The sequence below is a fragment of the Lissotriton vulgaris genome, chromosome 1_1, assembly GCF_964263255.1.
Source record: "Lissotriton vulgaris chromosome 1_1, aLisVul1.2, whole genome shotgun sequence".
Classification (NCBI taxonomy): Eukaryota; Metazoa; Chordata; class Amphibia; order Caudata; family Salamandridae; genus Lissotriton; species Lissotriton vulgaris.
Genome location: NC_141685.1, coordinates 1,177,014,061 through 1,177,034,446, shown reverse-complemented (window position 1 = coordinate 1,177,034,446; position 20,386 = coordinate 1,177,014,061). Strand labels below are relative to the sequence as shown.

Here is a 20,386-nt window from a genome sequence, read left to right as displayed (position 1 = left end):
TGAGTTCCTCTTTGCGTCTCTCGACTCCAAGATACAACTGCCTTCCTGCTCTGGAGCTGCCCCAGTTATAGGGCTGGTGTGCTTTGATGTCCGGACCCTCGCACTTGGAGGTCGGGAGGTCCAGGATGAGGGAGTCCAGACACCCAGCAGGGGGGTGGAGCCAGCGCCCGGGGAGGCGATGGGCGAGCGGCACTTGGCGGGGGAGAGCCATTGACACCTTCTTCTCCCATTGACTTGCCAAGTAGCCCGCTCACCTCCTGGGTGGATGGTGGTGCCGGGGTGTCTGAGGCCGGGCCAGGCCCAGGGTTGAGGTCGATCGGGGGCCAGGCGGCCTCGTGGTGGAGTGTCCAAGATGGCGCCCCAGGATGGGCGCGTGGGCCGGCAGTGGATCGGACCCACGAGGTCGACATGCTCGAGGGCAGGGGTCCCTGGGGGGACGGAGGACGTGCAATGGTGGTGTGTGGTACTTGCGTGACCGGGCTCGGGCCTGGTTGGGCCGGGGGAGAGCGGCCCTTCATGTGGCCTGTCCAACACTGTGATTCTGGGCAGATCACTTCCTCGCCCAGGCCCTTAAATAAAAAATCAGATCATGTGTACTGTAATTGGTACTCACGAATAGAACTCAAATAGCCTTTGTCTTGGGTTGAATTTACACTACATAAAACTGTCAAATGGTAAGAAAATTATAAAAAATAACCATTTGTTCATGCTTTATGATTCTGCAAAGGGACCATGATAATTAAAGAGGACACTTTATAAAAACATGTCCATATTTTTAACACAGCTTTTCCGATACAAAATTTCCATTCATATAAGCGGATGGATGTGTGGCGTGAGCTGGCAAAGGATAGCCGGACAGTCCAGATCATTGGAGAAACAAGATGGTGGGCAAAAGATGCTGCTCTCAAGAAAGTTTTTGGCTCTTTCAATAACCCTGCCAATGCTATGTTTATTGATTTGGTCAAAGTCCTTCATAAGATTTCATCTGACAATCTTAGATTTATTCCAAATGTACGGTGCCAAGCCTTACAATTTGCTGAGGGACTATGTAAATTTCAAACAGTCCTAACAGCCCAATTGTATCTTCGCATTTTTGCTTCAACCACACCACTGTCTAAGTATCTCCAAACAAGTGGAATGGATATCCTGCAAGCACAGAGAATGGTGTCAGACACTGTAAAACTCCTCGCCACAGATTCCCGCAATTTTGATGCTGTGTACTCTGCTGCCACAACATTTTCAGAGTGGGCCAAGAAAGGTTTAGCAGAAAGGAACTGTGACCAAGAAGTACAAACAACACTTCCAGAAGGGAGATTGTCCTTTAAAAAGATGCCTGGGATGAGCACAAAGGATGAGCCTATAACCCTAGCTAAAGATCGATTTCGTATTGGGGTGCATAATACAGTAATGGACCAAGTTATTCAAAGTCTGACCACTCGTTTCAAGACACACTTCACTTTGGCAGCAGATATAGCATGCCTAGACCCAAAGAACTTCAATCAGACTCTCCCAGGTATTGCTCTTGTGAGACTTTGCTCCTTGTTGCAAAACATAGATAGCTCAATAAATGTGCAGACTTTGCAGGAAGAACTTCAGGATTTTGCTGCTAAATGGTCAAATTTAAAAAGGACACTACCTGAAGAGTACGACAGAGAAGACCAGATTAATGAAGACAAACCACTTCAAGTAGAAGAATTTGACAAAAAACCTGAGGCTGGGCCAACAAAGTGCAATACTTGCCGTGACTGTGCTGTCTGTTGTTACTCTATCTTGAAAAAATACCTTCTTTTCAGCAGTGCCTATCGGCATTTGTATTTGGCATACAAATATGTCTTGACCTTATCCTGTACACAAGTAGCCTGTGAGAGAAGTTTTTCCAAACTGAAGTGCATCAAAACCTGCCTAAGAAACCAAATTGGTCAGGAAAACCTTGAAGCCTTTATGCTCATGTCAGTTGAATGGAATGTGCTGTCTCAGTTGAAAACTGATGACATTATTGACTTTGTTGCAAAAAAAAGTGCATTGCTGCAGGATCTTTTGATTGAGTAATCCTCAGTCTCCCCATGGCCCAGACTTTAAGGCAGCAACAGATATGAATAAAACTGTGTTTTTTGTATATAGACATCACCTGCTGACTGTGAAATAAATGTATGACTAGATTGTACAGATACATTTTTTCAGCATTCTTTACACCCCAGACTGCCTTTTCCTCGTTTGTGAATTCTTACTTTTGTTATTACATGTTCTATTCCCAGAGATTCCAGTCTTACCCTTTCTCCTTGACTTTGTACTAGATTTCTGGTTTATGTGATGATTAGAGTCTAGGACATAGCTGGTTAGGAAAGAGTATCCAACGACATTGTGCAGGGCGTTAAGACTGCAAGTAAGTATTCAGTTATCTGAACTGCAGTGCTCCTAGTCTTTACCAATGTTACTTGCTCTGTAAGCTTTAAAAGGCTTAATTTACTAAATATTTGTCTACAAATTAGACCTCAAAGAGTAACCAAATGGTGTTTCATGAAAGGGCATGCCCCTCGAATGTGGACCACGCCCCTTAAATATAGGCCACGCCCCTTAAATGTAGGCCACGCCCCTTACATGTAGGCCACGCCCCCTTAATGTGGGCCACTTTTTCGTCAGTGCCCGGGCCAAATTGTGATCCCAATCCGACCCTGCCCTTGCGGCGACCCCATGCTAAATACCCTGGCGACCTTGGGCTGTCCACTAATAGCGGGTCTACAATTCGAGCACACAAAACAGGGAAATGCACTGAATCTCATGCTTGATGAGCATGACCTGATACACACAATGGGTACAGCACCACCATTAAAAACGCAAACGCGAACGGCTGAAACATTAAGCAGTAGGTGGAGTGGCGCTGCAGGGGCTCTTAGAAGGGGTGAAACATCAACAAAGCCTCTTTAACATGCACACGGTCTTTTAAAGACCTGTGAAGTGCTTGTTGCGGCTGTGTGTGTGCCCGGGAGCTGTCTGAGCCCGGGCTGCCACACACGAGGGGGGAGGGCTGAAGCCCTTTGATTCCAATGGGTGTTGCGCGCCTGCCTCTAAATGTACTTTGTTTTCTCTTGAAACCTGCAAACTTGTCACTCTCTCCTCCTGTATTGCACTGTTTGCTACCTCATGTATTTTGTTTGCTCACAATTGTCACTTTTACCTCATGTAACTTATCGTCTACTTTTGAAATTTGTTCACTTGTAATTTTCTGTTCCTTTTGTGAAGCGCTCTGACGCCTCCGGGTAAAGTCGGCGCTATATAAAAACGCATAAATAAAATAAAATAATAAAATCTACTCATCTCCCTCACTTCCGTGCACTCTGGAGACCGGACCAGCCTCTCCTTATCACAGAATGGGCGGAGCGAGCGCCTGGCTGTGACTACGCGCATGCGCCTTGTGAACAAACGTGCGCGATACGCCGTTTCTGACGTGACCCATTAACTTCTGGTTTGTAAATTTGGCGGATGTTCGTTTTGCCTCGCTCTGTGAAGTCACACGGAGCCATATATATGTTCGATCCGAGTGCTCTGATTAAACAATTTTTGTATTCGGGGCCTCCGGCCGGAAGGGAAGATGCCGCAGCGAGGTCTGCTGGAGGAAATGAGTGAGTGGACGCCCGAAACCTGTCGAAATGAGCTAAACTCCGTGTTACCCTGGCTCCTCATATCCTTTTTGGGCTACCATAGAACTCTGACGTTCTTTGACTAAATTGGGATCCTATGGGGGACACTGTCGAATACATGTACACATGCTGGGGTTGTCTCCTTGCATCGGAATTGTGCTTGACTCAACAATTGATGCGTTTTAATGTACCCGAGTTGTGCATTGTGAGAATTGTGATATATAATATGGGGGGAGGATGTGGCGTAACAATCAATTGTGCCGACTTTAGAAATGGGGAACGTCGTTCGTGCCTCGGCGTCGGCTCAACACCCTGTGTTTCTGGGCAATTCGCTTAATCTCCTAGTGCCAACAAAATGCTACTGGTGGTCCCGTAAAGCGCTATGTAAACAAAATACAAATGTTTTAAATATATATTTTTAAGCTGAGGCTTCAAATTTTGACCTCAAACAGACCGACCGTGTACCCGAGTAAGAAAGAAAAAACACCTTAAAGTTGTTTAAATAAAGCTAGTCGTTTAAGTCATACATCTTTGGTTGTAGTGAATGTTCACTGATGTGACAAGCGTGTTGCTCAGTTTTTTTCAATATTATAATATACTTACAAAAATTTAGACGAAGACTCCTTATCTTTGAAGCAATTTTTTTTGCTTTCTCCTGCTTAAAACTTTGTCTACTCCTTTGAAAGTTAATAGCTAGACGTATTTATTTATGCGTTTTTATATAGCGTACCTTGCCAGAGGTGTCAGAACGCTTTACATTAGAGCGAGGATTGTTACACGAGAAGGTTTAGACTAGAGTAACAAGGTAGAGGCACACATTTATGGTTACTCGGGTCTCATGGTGGGAGTTATGTATTTACATTACATATTTCAGGTAACCTGTTTAGCAGGTTACACAGAGAAATATATATTTACAGAGAGAATTACAAGTTATACGGCATAGTTTACAAACTTAGATATAAGAAGCCTTATGTTGTGTTGTAATTGCATTTATATAGCGCTTACTACTCCTGACGAGGCGTCAAAGCGCTTTTTTGGCGAGTAACACGCTACTCCGGGACCCATAGAGGATTAGTGTTGAATTTGTATAGTAACATGCAAGTACATTTTAAGTGGTGTATAGGTTAGTCAGTTATTTGGAATGATAGCAGAAGGATAGAGGAGGAAAAAAGGTTTGTATTTATATAGCGCTTGTTACCCCTGATGGGGTGTTGAAGCACGCCACTCCGGAACCCATAAAGGATTTGTGTTGAAAATTAGTATAATAAAATATTAAGTAATTTGAGTAGTGGATATGTTATTCAGTAATTTGGGTAGAGAAGGGTAGGTGGCGGGATAGTGAAGGGAAAGAGGTTTGTATTTATATAGCTCTTGCTACCCCTGATGGGGTTTTGAAGCGCAAGTAGCACGCTACTCTTGAACCCATCAGGATTAGTGTTGAATTAGTATGATGAAATATGGAAGTCATTTTAGTGGCGGATATGTTAGTCAGTTATTTGGATTGAGAAGGGTGGGGAGGGGGAGGGAAGAGTTTAGAAAGGTTTGTTTTGGGAGATCGGTATAGTAAAAGAGGTGTCAGATAATGCAAGGAGTGGTAGTGTAGGAGAGAGTCTAGAAAGGGTTATTTTGGGGATCATAGTGATATGGGGGTTTGGGATAAATGAGAGAGTGCATGTAGAAGATATATTGATAGATGTAACTACGATGAGAGATAAGGTAGTGCACTGGAACGAGTAGTAGAATGAAGTTTGAGATGAGTCGGAAGGTTGGGCTAGAAGATATATTAAGCGAAGTATAGGTAGAGAAATAGGGAAGTGCATTGGAAATGCTAAATTAGAAGAAAGTGATAAATATATTGATCCAATGAAGTATAGAAGATACATAAAGGAGGTATGTATATTGGGCAGCATGGCCCTAGTCAGTTTTGAACAGGCTCAAACAGGGTGGTACTTTAATCTGTGCATAGTGTTGTGCGTGCTGTACATTTGTTGTGAGTGTGTTGCTCTTTTTGTGGATGTGCATGGTGTGGGCTGGGTATTGCTAAATGAGAAAAAAGGGCAGCATTTCTGGACCTAGTCCCAACCAGTCTTGAACAGGCTCAAACAGGAAACTGCCCTTGTCCTCTCTACCCGGGCTGAGATGCCCTAAGCCTGGCCTTTTTTATAGCCCCAGTAATCCGGATAGTGGAGGGATAGAAGAGTGAAGGATTTCTTTTTTTACATCATAGCAGTAGGAAGAGGCTTTTGGATAAGTAAAAGGGTGTTTGGAGGGGAAGAGTCAGAGGGAAGAGTTTAGAAAGGTTTGTTTTGGGGGATCCGTACAGTAAAAGAGGTGTCAGAAGATGCAAGGAGGGGTAGAGTAGGAGAGAGTCAAGAAAGGGTTATTTTGGAGAACATAGTGGTATGGCGTTTGGGATAAATGAGAGAGTGGGTGTAGAGGATATAATGATAGATGTATAGGGTGAGATAGGGCAGTGAATTGAAAAGAGTAGTAGAAAGAGGTTTGAGATGAGTCAAAGTTGGGCTAGAAGATATATTGAGAGAAGTGTAGGCTGAGAAATAGGGTAGTGCATTGGGAATGCTAAATTAGAGGAAAGTGATAAATATATAGATCCATAAGTACATTGAAAGTATATAGATGCATAAAGGAGGTAAGTATATGCAGATCAAAGATATTGATAGAGGTAGCGGATGCGAAATAGGGTAGTGCATTTGATATGCTTTTTCAGGAGAAAAGTAACAGACACACAGATCCAAGTACATGGAGGTACATTGATGCACAATGGAAGCAAGTACATGTAGACCAACAGATTTTTTTTTCCTTTTGTTTTTGTTTTCATAACATAATTATTGTACATATTTATACAAAGCAATACACAAGGATAGGCACATATCTATAGTGAAAATCAATGCTTATATACGGAGGGACAAATACATTGGGTGGGTATTAATGAATGGGGAAAATGGGCAGTATTCCTGGCCCTGGTCCCGACCAGGCTCAAACAGGCTCTCACCCTTGTCCTCTCCACACTTCGCTGAGACGCCCTAAGCCTTGGCCGTTTATAGCCCTAGTTATCAGATGACTCCTTCAGCCAATGGGAAACCTAGCCCTAACACTATCCAATCACACTAGCCCTAAAAATCTAGAATCAATAGACCAGGACCTTACAGCCAATCTTAGCCTTAGTCCAAGCACCCAATCAGTTCAAAAACCCTTATCTCTGCGTCCAATAAAGGCTCTAGCCCTACCAGTAGTCCCAAAACAAGCGATTGCAACCAATGGCACAGGCAGCCCTAGTCCCTACTTCCAAAAGAAAGCCTAACCCTACTCTAAGTCCCACACCTAATCCAGCAACCAATCACACCTGAAGCCCTCATCGCTACTTCCAATTAAAGGTCTAACCCTAGCCCTAGTCCCATCCTACTCCCAACAACCAATAACATAGGAAGCCCTAGTTCCTACTTCCAATAGAAATCCTAACCCTAGCCCCAACCCTACAATGATTGACTCACAGACCCAGAACCCAATCGGAACCCTCAAATACCCAACCAATGAGGACAGTAACCCTAATCCAATAACACCAGATACAACCACCAATCAGTGTAGACATGTACCAACCACTAGCATACCATATAACGTCCCAGCGACCTCAGACAAGGTTTGCTGGCCTGGGAGTTGGAAGCTGCTTCTCCTGTTCAGTACCTCCTAGGAGACAGATGGGCTCAATCCCCACTTTGGACTTCATCAGGTAAGGGCCTCACTAACTTGAAATCTAACAATACTGTCTAAATAAAGCTTTACTCCCCCTGCTGACCAAAAAACGAAGTACACAGGCCCTAGTAAAACAGTTTAAACAGCTCACAGAAGCACCCTCTGATGTAGAAAGATCCCTGTTGGGTGGGGGGCGGGGGGCTGGTTTCAATGGCTTGTGAACACAAAATGGTGGCTGGGAGTGCACTGTTTTAACATACAGGTCATAGCACAGAGCAAAGGAGAAATTTGGAGGGAAACAGAATTGTAACACAACACAGGTGATAAAATATGCAACTACAGGCAGGCTAAAACTACAATTTTTAACTGTAACAATCACAGGTATAGACAGTAAACACAGAAAGTGAAAATCGTTTTTTTAAACAACTTTTTAGGTCGAGCTCGACCTGCATTCAATGCTAAGCATTGATTGCTGTGTCTGCTCGACAACTATTGTCAGCCGTATTTGGGAAAGTGGACACGAGAGTGGCATGAGCGCAGATTTGACCTCGTGGGAGCGCACGGCTCCGTGCCCATCTCCTGCCTCGGAAGCTCCAACACCACACACGCATGCGTGAGAACCTACCCCCACCGTCGCATACACGCACACACACACTGCATACATACACGCTCCCCCCCCCCCCCCTCGGAAGCTCCAACACCACACACGCAAGCGCATACACAGAGACACACACACAAGCGCCCATGCACGCATGCAACCATACATACACACACGCACACACAGCACACACAGCACACACGCAAGCGCACCAAGACCCCCCCCGCCGCCCCCCCCATACAAGTAAGGATTGATAACGTTGGGTGCGTGCGCTTCTGACTCAGACAGCATAGCATGGCAGCGCACACACATCCTCCTCACACCCCACTCACCAGGTTCTTCGTTCGTGTCCCTCGTTTTACTTCTGCCTTCCTTCACCGCACACCGCCTGGTTGTTATGTATTGTCTCGTCTCTTCGCGGCCTTCCTGCCTCTCCACTTTGTCTTCCCGTTCCTACCCCTTTCTCCGCCCTAGCTCCTCCTCCTCGCGTCTCTCCTCCCTCTGGCCTCTCTTTCCCCTCCTCCTCCCTCCCCCTCCCTCCCTGCCTTTGCCGTGCTGCAGGCCTTGTCGTACTGAGGTGCCGGGTTTTTAGGAACCCGGTGGTGCCAGGGGATAACACCCGAAGACCTGAGTTCTCCCTGTTCCGGACCACAGAAACAAAGAGTCTTCTAGGTGAAGTCAGAGATCGAGTTTTATTGGCTGCAACCAAGTAACAAGTGTCCTAGAAGTACAACAGCACGGGATGTAAGTTCTCAGGAGACTGTTGGTTTTTACAGAACCAGCTTTCTCCTTTTATACCAAATATTACACTTCAGGCAAGAATTCTTTGTTTTATGATGCAACCATATACATATTTGTTCAACAAAAGGAAAAGCACAGTCATGACGGTCAGCCTATAATTTCGTGTGTACAGTTAGTGATAGATTACCCAGCTCGGCCCAGAACTACCATCAGATATCGATGAAACCCCAATAAACTCGGGCACCTCCTCATTGTAAAACTAGCCATAAACAAGGGACATGGACAGGTGTATGTGTGTGGATAACATGGCCTGTATGTAGTGAATGGTTTATGGCATGTCGTGCCTTGATGCTATCTTACTCGGCCACTGGGCGAGGGACTGTCCGAACAGGTTTGGCTGGAGGCTGTGGAGTCAGCTCGGCCAGGTCATGGGGAAGTCAGCTAAGGTGGACGTGTCCTTCCAGATCAAGCTCGGCCTTAATCAATTGACTATATGAGGGCAAGAGACAAGATGGATGCCGTTCACAAAATGGAACCCAAGGGTTCGAGACGGGAACCATGATTTAAGGGTGCTAGCATCACTCAATCATGACACAAATGCATAGGGATAATGCCCTAACCATTACCGGTCTGCCGATACCGAATTCGTCATGGTACGATGATATTTTGTGACACGAGTGTCGGGCCTCGGTACCATATTACAGCAGGGTCCAGTATTTCAGAACCACAGTGCCGCACTGCCACCTGTCGGGCCGGTGATGCCGGTCGCCCCGCTGCAGGCAGTAAGAGGGCGCAGGACAGTCCCGTCACCTCAGGCGTGAGCCCCCGTCGCCCACCCAGTGCCGGCGCTTGGATGGGGGCACCGGGCCTCGCATCCGGAGGCTCAGAAGTCGGCCAGGTGAGTAAGTGCCTTTGGGAGAGCAGTCGCTAGGCGCGCGCACCCCGTTGACAGCGCGCAAATGCCGGTAGCGGGACTAAGCACTTAGTGGTGGCGGGGTCACTGGCCCGAGAAATGAGGACTCCCTCCCAGAAAGGTGACCTGCACTGCTTGTTATGTATGCATTAGTAATAACTTATGATGACAAGGCAGATCTGGCAGGGAGGTGTCCTGTACCAGGCTCTTGCTTATGTTTTGGTTTCTGTCACGTCATCTCAGCTTTGGTTTCTGTCTTTCTTTTGGGTTCTAGTTAATGTGTCTAAAACCCAGTGAGTTCAAAATAGTTCCTGCTCCTAACCCCCTCGCTGACGTCCCAACTTTTCAAAACTATAATAAAGGTCATTTCTCCTTGAAGCGAGGGCAGTGCTTCATTGTTCACTGGGCATCATTTCTGTGCACCTCATGTTAGTTCTAGGTTTTGTACCACCTAGCCGAGTTATGGCCTTCTCGCTTGTAGACTGGGGGTCTATCGTTTTTGTGGGTTCTGGGACACCTTCCTTGTGGATTCTGAGTACTTTCCATTGTTTACCATTTTAGTGAGTTCTGTGGCAACCCGTTTGTTGAGTCAAGTTGTTCCAAACACTTTACTAGTGGGGTATAGTTTCTATGCCCCCTACCTGTGCAATCAGGCTTCATGTTGCCAAAGTGGGGTTTGGCTTCTCTGGACCCCATCCCTATAGGCTTTTACACGCTATACGCATGCTGCATAGGACGCCAAACAGAAATGACAGTTTACCGGACCGTAAAGGCCAATTTCCATATACTATCGGAGGGCCAAATGTGAAAACTTGTATTTGCAAATGGAATTTGATTAAGCCCTGAAGAAGTCCCATGGGGCACGTAAATACAACACATTGCATTACAAATGCTATAGGTGTCACATTTGCGAAAGTTAAAACTATCGGCATTGGAAATGACAAAGCTATTAATTTAGCTGTTTTAAAAACCAACAATAAATAAAAAAATTGTCATTTACAATACTAATAGCTCAAACTTTCCTAATGCGAGACCTATTTTTTTGTATTTGTATGTCGATTTGTAGAGCGCGATTGCTGCCCGGGGGCGTCCAAGCGCTAAGAAACCAACAGAACAAGAGGAGGTAGCCAGGGCGTTATTGGGCAGTATTGAAGAGGAATGTTTTTAGCTGTTTCCTGAATGAGGTAAGATTAGGATTTTTCCTTAGGTGGAGGGGTAGGGTGTTCCATAGCTTGGAAGCATTGTAGGTGAAAGTCCTACCGCCAGTTCTGGATTTTTTTATTTTGGGAATTGTGGCCGTTAAGGTCTGGTTGGATCGCAGATTCCTAGTGGGAAGGTAGTGTGACACTAGGTTGCGAGTGATGAGAGGGCCCGTTTTCCAGAACGCCTGGTGCGCAATGCATAAGGCTTTGAATTGTATTCTTTGGGGAATGGGTAGCCAATGCAGTTTTTTCAGTCCATTTTTGACTGATTGACGTCGAGGAATCTGAAGCAAAGTGCGCGCGGCACAGTTCTGCACCGTCTGTAGTCTCCGTATCGTGTACTCTGGGGCGGCGAGATAAAGGGCGTTGTTATAATCCAGTCGTGACTGGATAAGGCCCTGAATGGCTACTTGTTTTGCCTCCATCGGTAGAAGATGGAGTACCTTCCTTAGCACTCTAAGGAGGCCGAAGCAGGTGGCTGCCAGTTTGGTGGATTGGGTGCCGAAGGACAGAGATCTGTCTAGCCACACCCCAAGGCTCTTGATGCTGTCCTTTGGGGCCGGAGGGGTACCCAGGCAGGGTGGCCATAGAGTGCTGAGGGAGTTAGGGTTGGCAGGGCCCAGGAGCATAGGAGCATAACCTATTGCATTGCAAATGCTTGTTATCTTGGGAAGGGACAGCACTAGTCTGTCTCATTACCACTTCCTGGACTCTGCTCACTGCAATCTGGGGCACAGGTAGGCTGCAACTTACAAGATGGTGAATTCAAGAGTTAAGGAGTCAGTCATCCTGTGAGAAGTTAGCCTGGTATATGATGTCCACTATTCTAGTTGGCACCTTGCACCAGTCTAAACGACCCTTATGATGGTGGTTAAGTCAACCTTATAGATCAGCTATCCTAGTGGTAGCATGGACCAGAAGTTTTAGGCTAAAACTTCAGAGAGCATGTGAAGCAATCTGTTTTACCAATTACAATCCCTTGAATACCAAATGAAAGGACACCACACAAGGTATATATGAAAATATATATGTATTTATTACTAACACAACCCATCTGAACTCTTTATGAGGTGAGAGATCGAGATACATCACAAGTTACTCATTAAGCATACTTAAAGTTGCTCAAATAAGATTCTGCCCTAGGGGCCTCACGAACCATATACTAAGTAAGTAGTGTAAGAACCACTTCAGGAATAGTGAATAGGCCTAGAGCCTAGGGAATCGCTGGGGCTACACTGAACAACCAAAGGATTGGAAGTAGGAGGCCCACGGGAGACACGTGCAGTGTCTAAACACAGTCGCGAGTTACCATAAAGTTATAATGGGAACGTAAAAGTTACAAAGTAGTAGATTAAGGACACTTCCGGATGGACTACGGTAAAACCCTTTTAAACTAGGACACTTCGAGAGTCAACACCAGCGGGAGCACCGGAGTACTCGTGTTACCTCACCCAGGGAAGCCGGGTGCATAGGTGTCTTTTCGTGTCTGGTTTCTTCGCTGTTTCTTATGGAGAGCTGCAAAGAAGTGCTGCAGGCGACCAGGAGAAGTGTCCGGGTGGATCGAAGATGTGAAGAACCTGAAAGCAGAGGGGACAGAGTCTGGGTCACTAGCCAGTGACCAGGAAGGAACCAGGTGTTGTCGAGCTGATTCAGGTGAAGAAGGTGAAGCTTGTCTCTGCAGCCACGAGGACCAGGAGGCGTCGACGACGACCAGGAGCTGGATTCGAGCTGTCCCACGAAGAATCTAGTTGACTGCGGTGTTGGTGTCCGGATTGGACCCAACAAGCCTTGGCAAACGCAATCCACGCAGGAAGAGAAGATGGGCTTCAGTTCAGACCAGCAAGGTCTGGGGAGCTTCTCCTTCACAGGGAAGCTGGAGCAAGCCTGGAGCAACTAGGCAAGCGGTGTAGTTTCAAAAGGAAGTCTTCAGAGGGCTCACTTGCAAACGGGCTAGCAACCAGGAAGACGCATCGAGCTGAAATGCAGGAGCAGGCCCCACGCGGCACTCGTGGAGGGCTGAGCTTCGGTGCAAATGCTGCTCGGGTCTCGGGCTTCTCAAACCCCAATGCACAACTTCGAGGATGCCTCAGAAGCTGCACGGTTTAGTCAAGAGCAGGTAGTCCAGGCTGTCGGGTCCCACGTGTCTCTTGTCCGCTACGGGTCTCAGCTTTGATGTGGATCGGAGTCGGAGATGTCTGGAAGTCCAGTTCCTGAGTCGCTGAGTCTTCGGGTTCCGGCGGGAGCGACGACAAAGCAAACCGGCAAGTTACTTCTGGTGCCTGTTTGGACAGCGTGGTCACGCCTTGACCACAAGGGAGATGTCTTCAGTCTTATAGTCGGTATAGAACGTCGAAGGTCCAAGAGTTTCGTTTCAGAGTTTGTCCAGGATAATCTAATGTCTCCTCCTATCTTTATACTGAATTAAGGGACTGGATTACCTGCTAGGTCCCTCCTATGGGTGGACCCTGAGAAGAGGGTGGTTACACCCCTTTCCCTTTGTCCAATTGCGTGCCAGAGTGGGGCTGGAGTGCCCCAGCAAATGGTTTGAAACGAGCTATGCATGGAGCACCTTGTGTGCCCCAGGCAGTGTCTGGAAAAGCATCTTTCCATTCAACCCACCCTGCCCCAATACACTACAGGCTGTCTGGGGAGGTGCTAGCACCTTCCTCGACTGTAAACCTATTGTCCAGGCCTCCCTTGCCGGAGTTTTGTCGAGCTGCAGGAGGTCAGACTCGTGTCTGTGGCAGCAGCATCCATTTTGTGATGCTGAGGCTCTGTTTAACTTTAACTGGGTAAAGCAGTAACTAAATGTCTTCTCCCTCTAGAAGGGTGGAATGCTACACCCGCCACCAGAACTGGCGGGGGGTGGGGGTAGTATTCCAAAGTGTTTGACACCTTACACAACATGTTTTGATAAAGCCAAACCAAAGTTAGCATTAACCGCGAGGATTATAATACACTTAAGAGTATGTGGTATGGCTATATCATAGAACAGCTATAAGGACATGGTTCTGAAAGCTGCAGAAGGGCTCAGCTCATGCTAGAGCACCCTCTCACATAAAACCAAGCACTCTGCCTTCACGATTGTCAAGGCCTGCAATAGGAGTGACTTATAGGTATATATGTGTCTATATATAAGGGTAGATATAGATATACTATATCTAAGCAAGGGGTGATTACACCACCATGCCCAAGCTCAGTAATCAGCCTGTGGTGTCAGTTTGGATGGCCAGCCAGGGGTGGCATAATACATGCTGCAGCCCCTGGTAGGCCTTCGATGCACCTATGCCCTGGGTACCTATGGTACACTATACAGGGGCTCACAAAGTTTACCCAATTCCCAATTAGGTATGTACCTAAAGTACATGAGGTCCATTTTACAGAGAGAGCAGATAGCCTGGGGCCCTGAATAGCAGGATCCCAGGCCAACTAAGTCAAAAAACTAGCTAAACACTAGGAAAAAAGTTGGGGTAACCATATAGTCAGATATCCACCTTCCTACACATCCCATCAAGGCATGGGCGTATTCCTGGTAGGGAGCTTGGTGAGGAGTGTTGTTGTGAAAATAATATTTGGAGGAGAATAGTTTTGAGGTCCGATTTGAAGATACCATAAGAGGTGGTGGTGCGCAGGTTAGGAGATAGCGAGTTTCAAATTGTAGTCCAATTCCCTGAGAACGATTGTGCCACACACGTCTTTCTCTTTTAAAGGTTCAAGCAGGAGATTCTCAGTATTTCTCAAGGGTTCCCCGATTTTATTTATTTATTTTTTTTTTTAAATTTTTGCTAAATTTCCTGCTTGGGCATTAAATGTTGGCAGATGTGATATAACAGCTATAATTTGTATGTCACCCTTTTAAATACTTGTTTACTATTGCGATAGAAATTTGACACTTTACTCCTATTTCAGTCAAACAACTCTAAAGTTGTCAATATGATTGTGATGTCAAGCTGAATGGTCTAAGAGTTCATCTTGCAGCTTGATGAACTGCAGTACTAGCTGCTCCTAAAGGTCTTGCACAAGCTGTTATGGATTGCAAAACTTTAACATCAGTTTTCTGAAATAAGGCACAATGCTCATCATGCCTACATCTTATAAGCTGCAATGCATGGTTTAGTAAGTTTTGTATTTATATAGCGCCTACCACTTCTGACGAGGTGTTTAAGCATCGTTTTGCAAGCAGTATGCTACTCTGGAGCCCGTGGTAGATTAGTAGAGGGAAATATAATTTCATATTGAGAGTGGTGAACATTTGTCTGTTAGTTGGTGTCATGAATAGGCGCTGATGGCATACACCTGCTGGACAAGTGAAGTTACTACACGAACGATAGTTCTGTATGACAAGACTACATCTCCCATAAGTCCCAGGGACATGAGTCAGATGGCCTTCATACGAACGCTATAAGAGCCCCGCCTTACTGCAATCAGGTGCTTGTCAATCCCGATCAGCCCTGCACCCGATGAGATTCCAAGGAGAAATCCCGACAACCATTGCCTTTACGATTCCGCGCTGGAGCGCAGCTCTCCTTCAAAGAGTCACATGCATTGAACCTTCTTGAAGCGCGCTGGAGTGCGCGTTCGAGCTGTTTGGAAATCCATCACGGCATGCCTTTCCTTTATTCATTTCCTTGCTGATTTTTCTTTGCCCACTTCCTGGAGCACTTCAGGATACGAGGAAAGGTTCGCCTCCGGTTCAGCATTCTTTTATTTATTCAGTTTCCTGAGCAATAGTGCGCTTCGAGTTAATTGAAAGGCTCGGAGAGAGACAATATCATTTGTGTTGAGTTTGGTTTCCAGTCCTTATCCTGAACTCAACGTGGTTGTTCACAGTTCGGGACTAACATCGGAGTCAGCCCTGCTGTCAAGAGATAGGAGTATCCCTTTCAGGACACCCACTAAGCTAAGTACCAGTTTGGTGGGGCAACAGGAAAGAAAAGGTTCCCATAGGGCTGTTTATTATTAACTGGGCTACAGTACTAAAGATACTCGTTATTTTTGTTCATTCCCTTTAAGTACCCTTCCCTATGGGTTGTTTATACCTCTGGCAGTATGCAGTTGTATTCATGTAAGTGTTCACTACTTATCTGACAGGGATGTGGAATTTCTACAGCCCAACGCCCAGGACATATTGTTTGGGGTCAAGCGCAACAAGTTTTAATGTTTTTTTTTGACCTTGGGACAAGTAGGCCCAATCCCCTGCAGCACAAACCCTTTGGCTGGAGAAGTGTGGCTCAGGGTTTAGAGGCGGCAGACCTGGAGCTTGAGTTCGGCCCTGGACCAGGGTTCAATTCCCCGCCTCGGCGGGTCTTGGGCTCAATAATTCCACCGACTCGTTAATTCTCGCTCCGGTGCCTTCTCGACTCACGGGTTCACACTCTGCGACTCTGGGCAATAGCTTGCTTAATCTCCACATCGGCCCCTCGCGGTGGGATGCCTGGCTTTCAACTTGTGGATACCCTGCCAGGGTTATCTCACAGGGGAATACCAGGACGGGTTCCCTAAGCAAGCGCGGAGATGCCCCAGGGTAAGTCATGCGCTATATAAGCTTCATACATTTACACATTTACATTTTGCAGTAGCACATTAAGGGCCAGGGAAGGACAAGTTAAGTTTTTATTTGTGTGCCTATGTTAATGATGTTCAAACTTGTATTTATGGTTCATTAATTGAAATCCTTTATTATTAGGTGAGCGCTCTAAGTAAATGTAAGTTCTGACTTCACTACTGACAGTGGTTGCAGTATAAAAATGTGTACTCACGGTTTCAAAGTTTAACACTATGAGGCTATGCATAATGCTCCCAGAATGCTCTCTGATTAGATGCAAATATTTGCAGAAGCTTGAGAGCAAGATTAATGACTCTTTGCTTTCAATATAAAATGTTCCTAAAAAAATGAAAGTAGGAAAAACTATTTTTTTTGCTAAACTACTGTGAAAGTTCAGGTACCGTAACATGTGCGGAGCGCCCTGAGGCAAGATGGCGGCCGCTTGAGTGGCCGATGCAGAGCCGCGGTGAGGACGCTGCAGTGTTGAAGCCCTATGATGGTTTAGCGCATATCGAGGAGCCGGTCAAGTGGCTTATCTGCGGAAAAGAAAGTGCCCGCATATCGAGGAAAGCCGAAAAGCAATGATAACGGCTCTTACCTGTCGCGGATCGGCGAGGCTGCTTCTGAGGGCGGTAGTACAGGCGCTGGAGGTTCTCATTCCCAGCCGAGGATGCTACGCTTCAGGAGGAGGGCGGAGCCGCCGGAGCCGGCGGAGTGAGGCGAAGCTGTGCACGGAGTCTACCAGTGATCACAGCCGGCCTGGGTATCGGCAGAAGAGGCGGTTTCAGTGGGGAATGGCTCCCAAACAGAACCTTGGCTCGAAATCGGGTAATGCGAGAAAAAAAGCCCCAAGAAAAAAATTTGAGAATGAGGCTTCTGACGCTACGCGGGGGGAAGAACAGCCCCAGCAGGACCAGCAAAAGAAGAGGCAGCAAGGCGCCCCCAAGACCCGGTTGGCCACCGCCTCCATAATGGACTTGCTTGCTAAAGCGGGAAAGGAGAAAGGGCCCAAGGATTTGGGAGAGGGCAATGCCACAGATGCAGCTTATGAACTGGATATTCACTCTGTACCCCCCTTGGTTCAAGTACCCGGAGTAGCAATCCTGGGGGTAGATGATAGTGTAGCGGAGGTTGTAATTTCCTCAGCTATGAGCAAGGGGAACCTGGAGACCTGTGTCTCCCCCCCCCCCCCCCCCCAGCAATAGACGGGGCAACAGTCGGAGCCGGTTGTGAAAAAGAGAGTGCCCCGAGTGAAACCTTCTTTTCTGTTTCTGATGGTGGGGCAGAGTGGTCTGAAAATGATGAGGAGCATAGCTCATTTGTGGAGTCAGATAGCGACCCCGAGAATGATCTGCTGGCAACTGCCATGAAATCCCAAACGGCTGTCTGGGGTCAAGCCAGCGTTAGAAGTGGGCGGGGACGGAAGGGCACGGCGTGCCCCTACTTCTTAAAATTGTTAGTCCGTTCCCCTACTTCTTAGTTTTGAAAGAGCGTACCGGGGACTGTAAAATTGCCATACTTTAAAAGTACACCTTTTTTTCGCGCATGAGTGGTGCAACGTGAATATTCAGAAGGCCTCTGCACTGCGCCCGACCTCCTCCCCTTCCCCGCTGTGTCTAATGGGCCTGCAAAGTGAGACTGAAAGGGCCATCAGTGTAGCATAGTGCGAAAACGGCTACTCTGATGGCCCTGCGGCTGCTGTGAGCCCGTGATCACACCTCATTTGTGAGGACGCTGCCAGCAAATTTACATGCCAATTTAAAGCTGCTATTAGTTGGGTTTTGTGGCAGTAATATTCACAGTGTTTACCTGCGGAAGCAACGTTCATCAATGCCTACCAGACTGTTTCCCGGCAATCTCGGCCCGGAGGTGCACCAGGGCCGTTCTCACGCCACTTCTAGTTCTGTTGACAGTTGTCCTCCCCATACAGGCCCCGGTGTAACACACACCATTCCAAAGATGTTTGAGAAACCTAAGGGCAAGAGTGGTTTTGCACCCATAACCAAACAAGTAAGCTCATATTTGGAAGCAGTATTTACACCACCTCATGACCAATGTGCACATGATTTGGCAGATTTAATAATTGCATGTACTAACAGATTCGCCCCCCTACAAAGCCCCATTGATAATGACGCCATCTGTGCAGACAAATCTTTTCCAACTCCAGCAATGACAGCCCCGGCGTTTGACCCCAGTATTTAGGAGTCTGTTAGTGATTTAAGAAAATATTCCAATGTTCTGAAGTCTGATTGGTGACCTTATGGGGATGATGAAGGGCAGGAGCAGTGATGGGGCAGGAGCAGTGATGGGGCAGGAGAGGCGACAGGGCAGGAGAGGAGACGTGAAAGAAGAGGCAATAGGGCAGGAGAGGTGACCGGGCACAAGAAGTGACAGGCAGGTGACATGACAGGCAGGTGACATGACAGGCAGGTGAGGTGACGGGGCAGGTGAGGTGACGGGGCAGGAGAGGTGACTGGGCAGGAGAGGTGACGGGGCAGGAGAGGTGACGGGGCTTGAGCTAGAGCAGTAACCGGGTGTGAGCGGTGAACGGGGCAGGAGCGGTGAACGGGGCAGGAGCGGTGAACGGGGCAGGAGCGGTGAACGGGGCAGGAGCGGTGAACGGGGCAGGAGCGGTGAACGGGGCAGGAGCGGTGAACGGGGCAGGAGCGGTGAACGGGGCAGGAGCGGTGAACGGGGCAGGAGCGGTGAACGGGGCAGGAGCGGTGAACGGGGCAGGAGCGGTGAACGGGGCAGGAGCGGTGAACGGGGCAGGAGCGGTGAACGGGGCAGGAGCGGTGAACGGGGCAGGAGCGGTGAACGGGGCAGGAGCGGTGAACGGGGCAGGAGCGGTGAACGGGGCAGGAGCGGTGAACGGGGCAGGAGCGGTGAACGGGGCAGGAGCGGTGAACGGGGCAGGAGCGGTGAACGGGGCAGGAGCGGTGAACGGGGCAGGAGCGGTGAACGGGGCAGGAGCGGTGAACGGGGCAGGAGCGGTGGACGGGGCAGGAGCGGTGGACGGGGCAGGAGCGGTGGACGGGGCAGGAGCGGTGGACGGGGCAGGAGCGGTGGACGGGGCAGGAGCGGTGGACGGGGCAGGAGCGGTGGACGGGGCAGGAGCGGTGGACGGGGCAGGAGCGGTGGACGGGGCAGGAGCGGTGGACGGGGCAGGAGCGGTGGACGGGGCAGGAGAAGTGACGGGCCAGGAGAAGGGAGGGGTCGGGGGAATTGACGACGCAGGAGTGTTGATCGAGCATGAGCAGGAGTACTGACTGGACAGGAGCAGTGAAAGGGCAGGAGTAGGCGTTTCCCAGGGCGACTGGAAGGGTAGGGGGCCAGTTTAGTTTGGGGGGACCGGTTTCGTACAAGTGCAGGAGTTTTAAAAACACTGCAAAGTTATTTGTATATACAGCAGGTTTCGGTCAACAATACAAGTGCCAAGATAACTTTGGTGATCAATGTACCTGCTGGAGGGAGATGGGAGAGTGTTTTGTCTAGTGGCTATTTTACTCATCTAAGGTAGTGCAGAGGGGTAATATGCCTGCTGCAAAGAACATGTACCATGCATATCAAAGAGCAATATGTTATGTGTATAGTTCAGTGGGTACTGCTTTGTGTTCACTTCCCGAATGAAAGGACACTTGAATACATACGGCCTGGCAGTTCGGGCTGGACTGTTCACATTGGGCGCAGAATCAAGACTGATTTGCATATGGCTGGGTCCAAACTGGAATGGCATGGTGAGCAAAAAACGATGGATTTAAGCCCCGATCTCTGAACTGGGGTGAATGTATGACCTTGTTCTGCATTCTGTCCATCAATTGTTCTTTTTGCATTTGTCACCCCGAGTGGGACAGGTATGCTCAGACATGAGTCCTGTGCTCTCCATGCCAATGGAATCAAGCTATCCTGGCTGATGAGGGCTGAAAGCCCGAAACCGGTCCTAGGATGCTTGTTTCCAGTCCAGGGAGGACCTGGCCTGGCAGTTCGGGCTACACTGTTCTCATTGGGCACAGGATCAAGACTGATTTGCATATGGCT

At 47.9% G+C, this 20,386-nt stretch overlaps 1 protein-coding gene across 2 annotated transcripts in view; it reads left to right on the top strand.

The window, feature by feature from the left end:
* Positions 1 to 3,438: 3,438 nt before the first annotated feature.
* Positions 3,439 to 20,386, top strand: part of FIRRM (FIGNL1 interacting regulator of recombination and mitosis) — a 3,285,109-nt gene continuing 3,268,161 nt past the window's right edge. The window contains exon 1 of one of the 2 annotated variants that reach the window (XM_086964357.1): positions 3,439 to 3,620. In XM_086964357.1, coding sequence (XP_086820483.1) covers positions 3,481 to 3,620 — 140 coding nt within the window. In that variant the 5' untranslated portion in view covers positions 3,439 to 3,480. Of the gene's footprint in view, positions 3,680 to 20,386 lie in introns of both variants that reach the window. The other variant, XM_086964349.1, reaches the window with a different exon arrangement.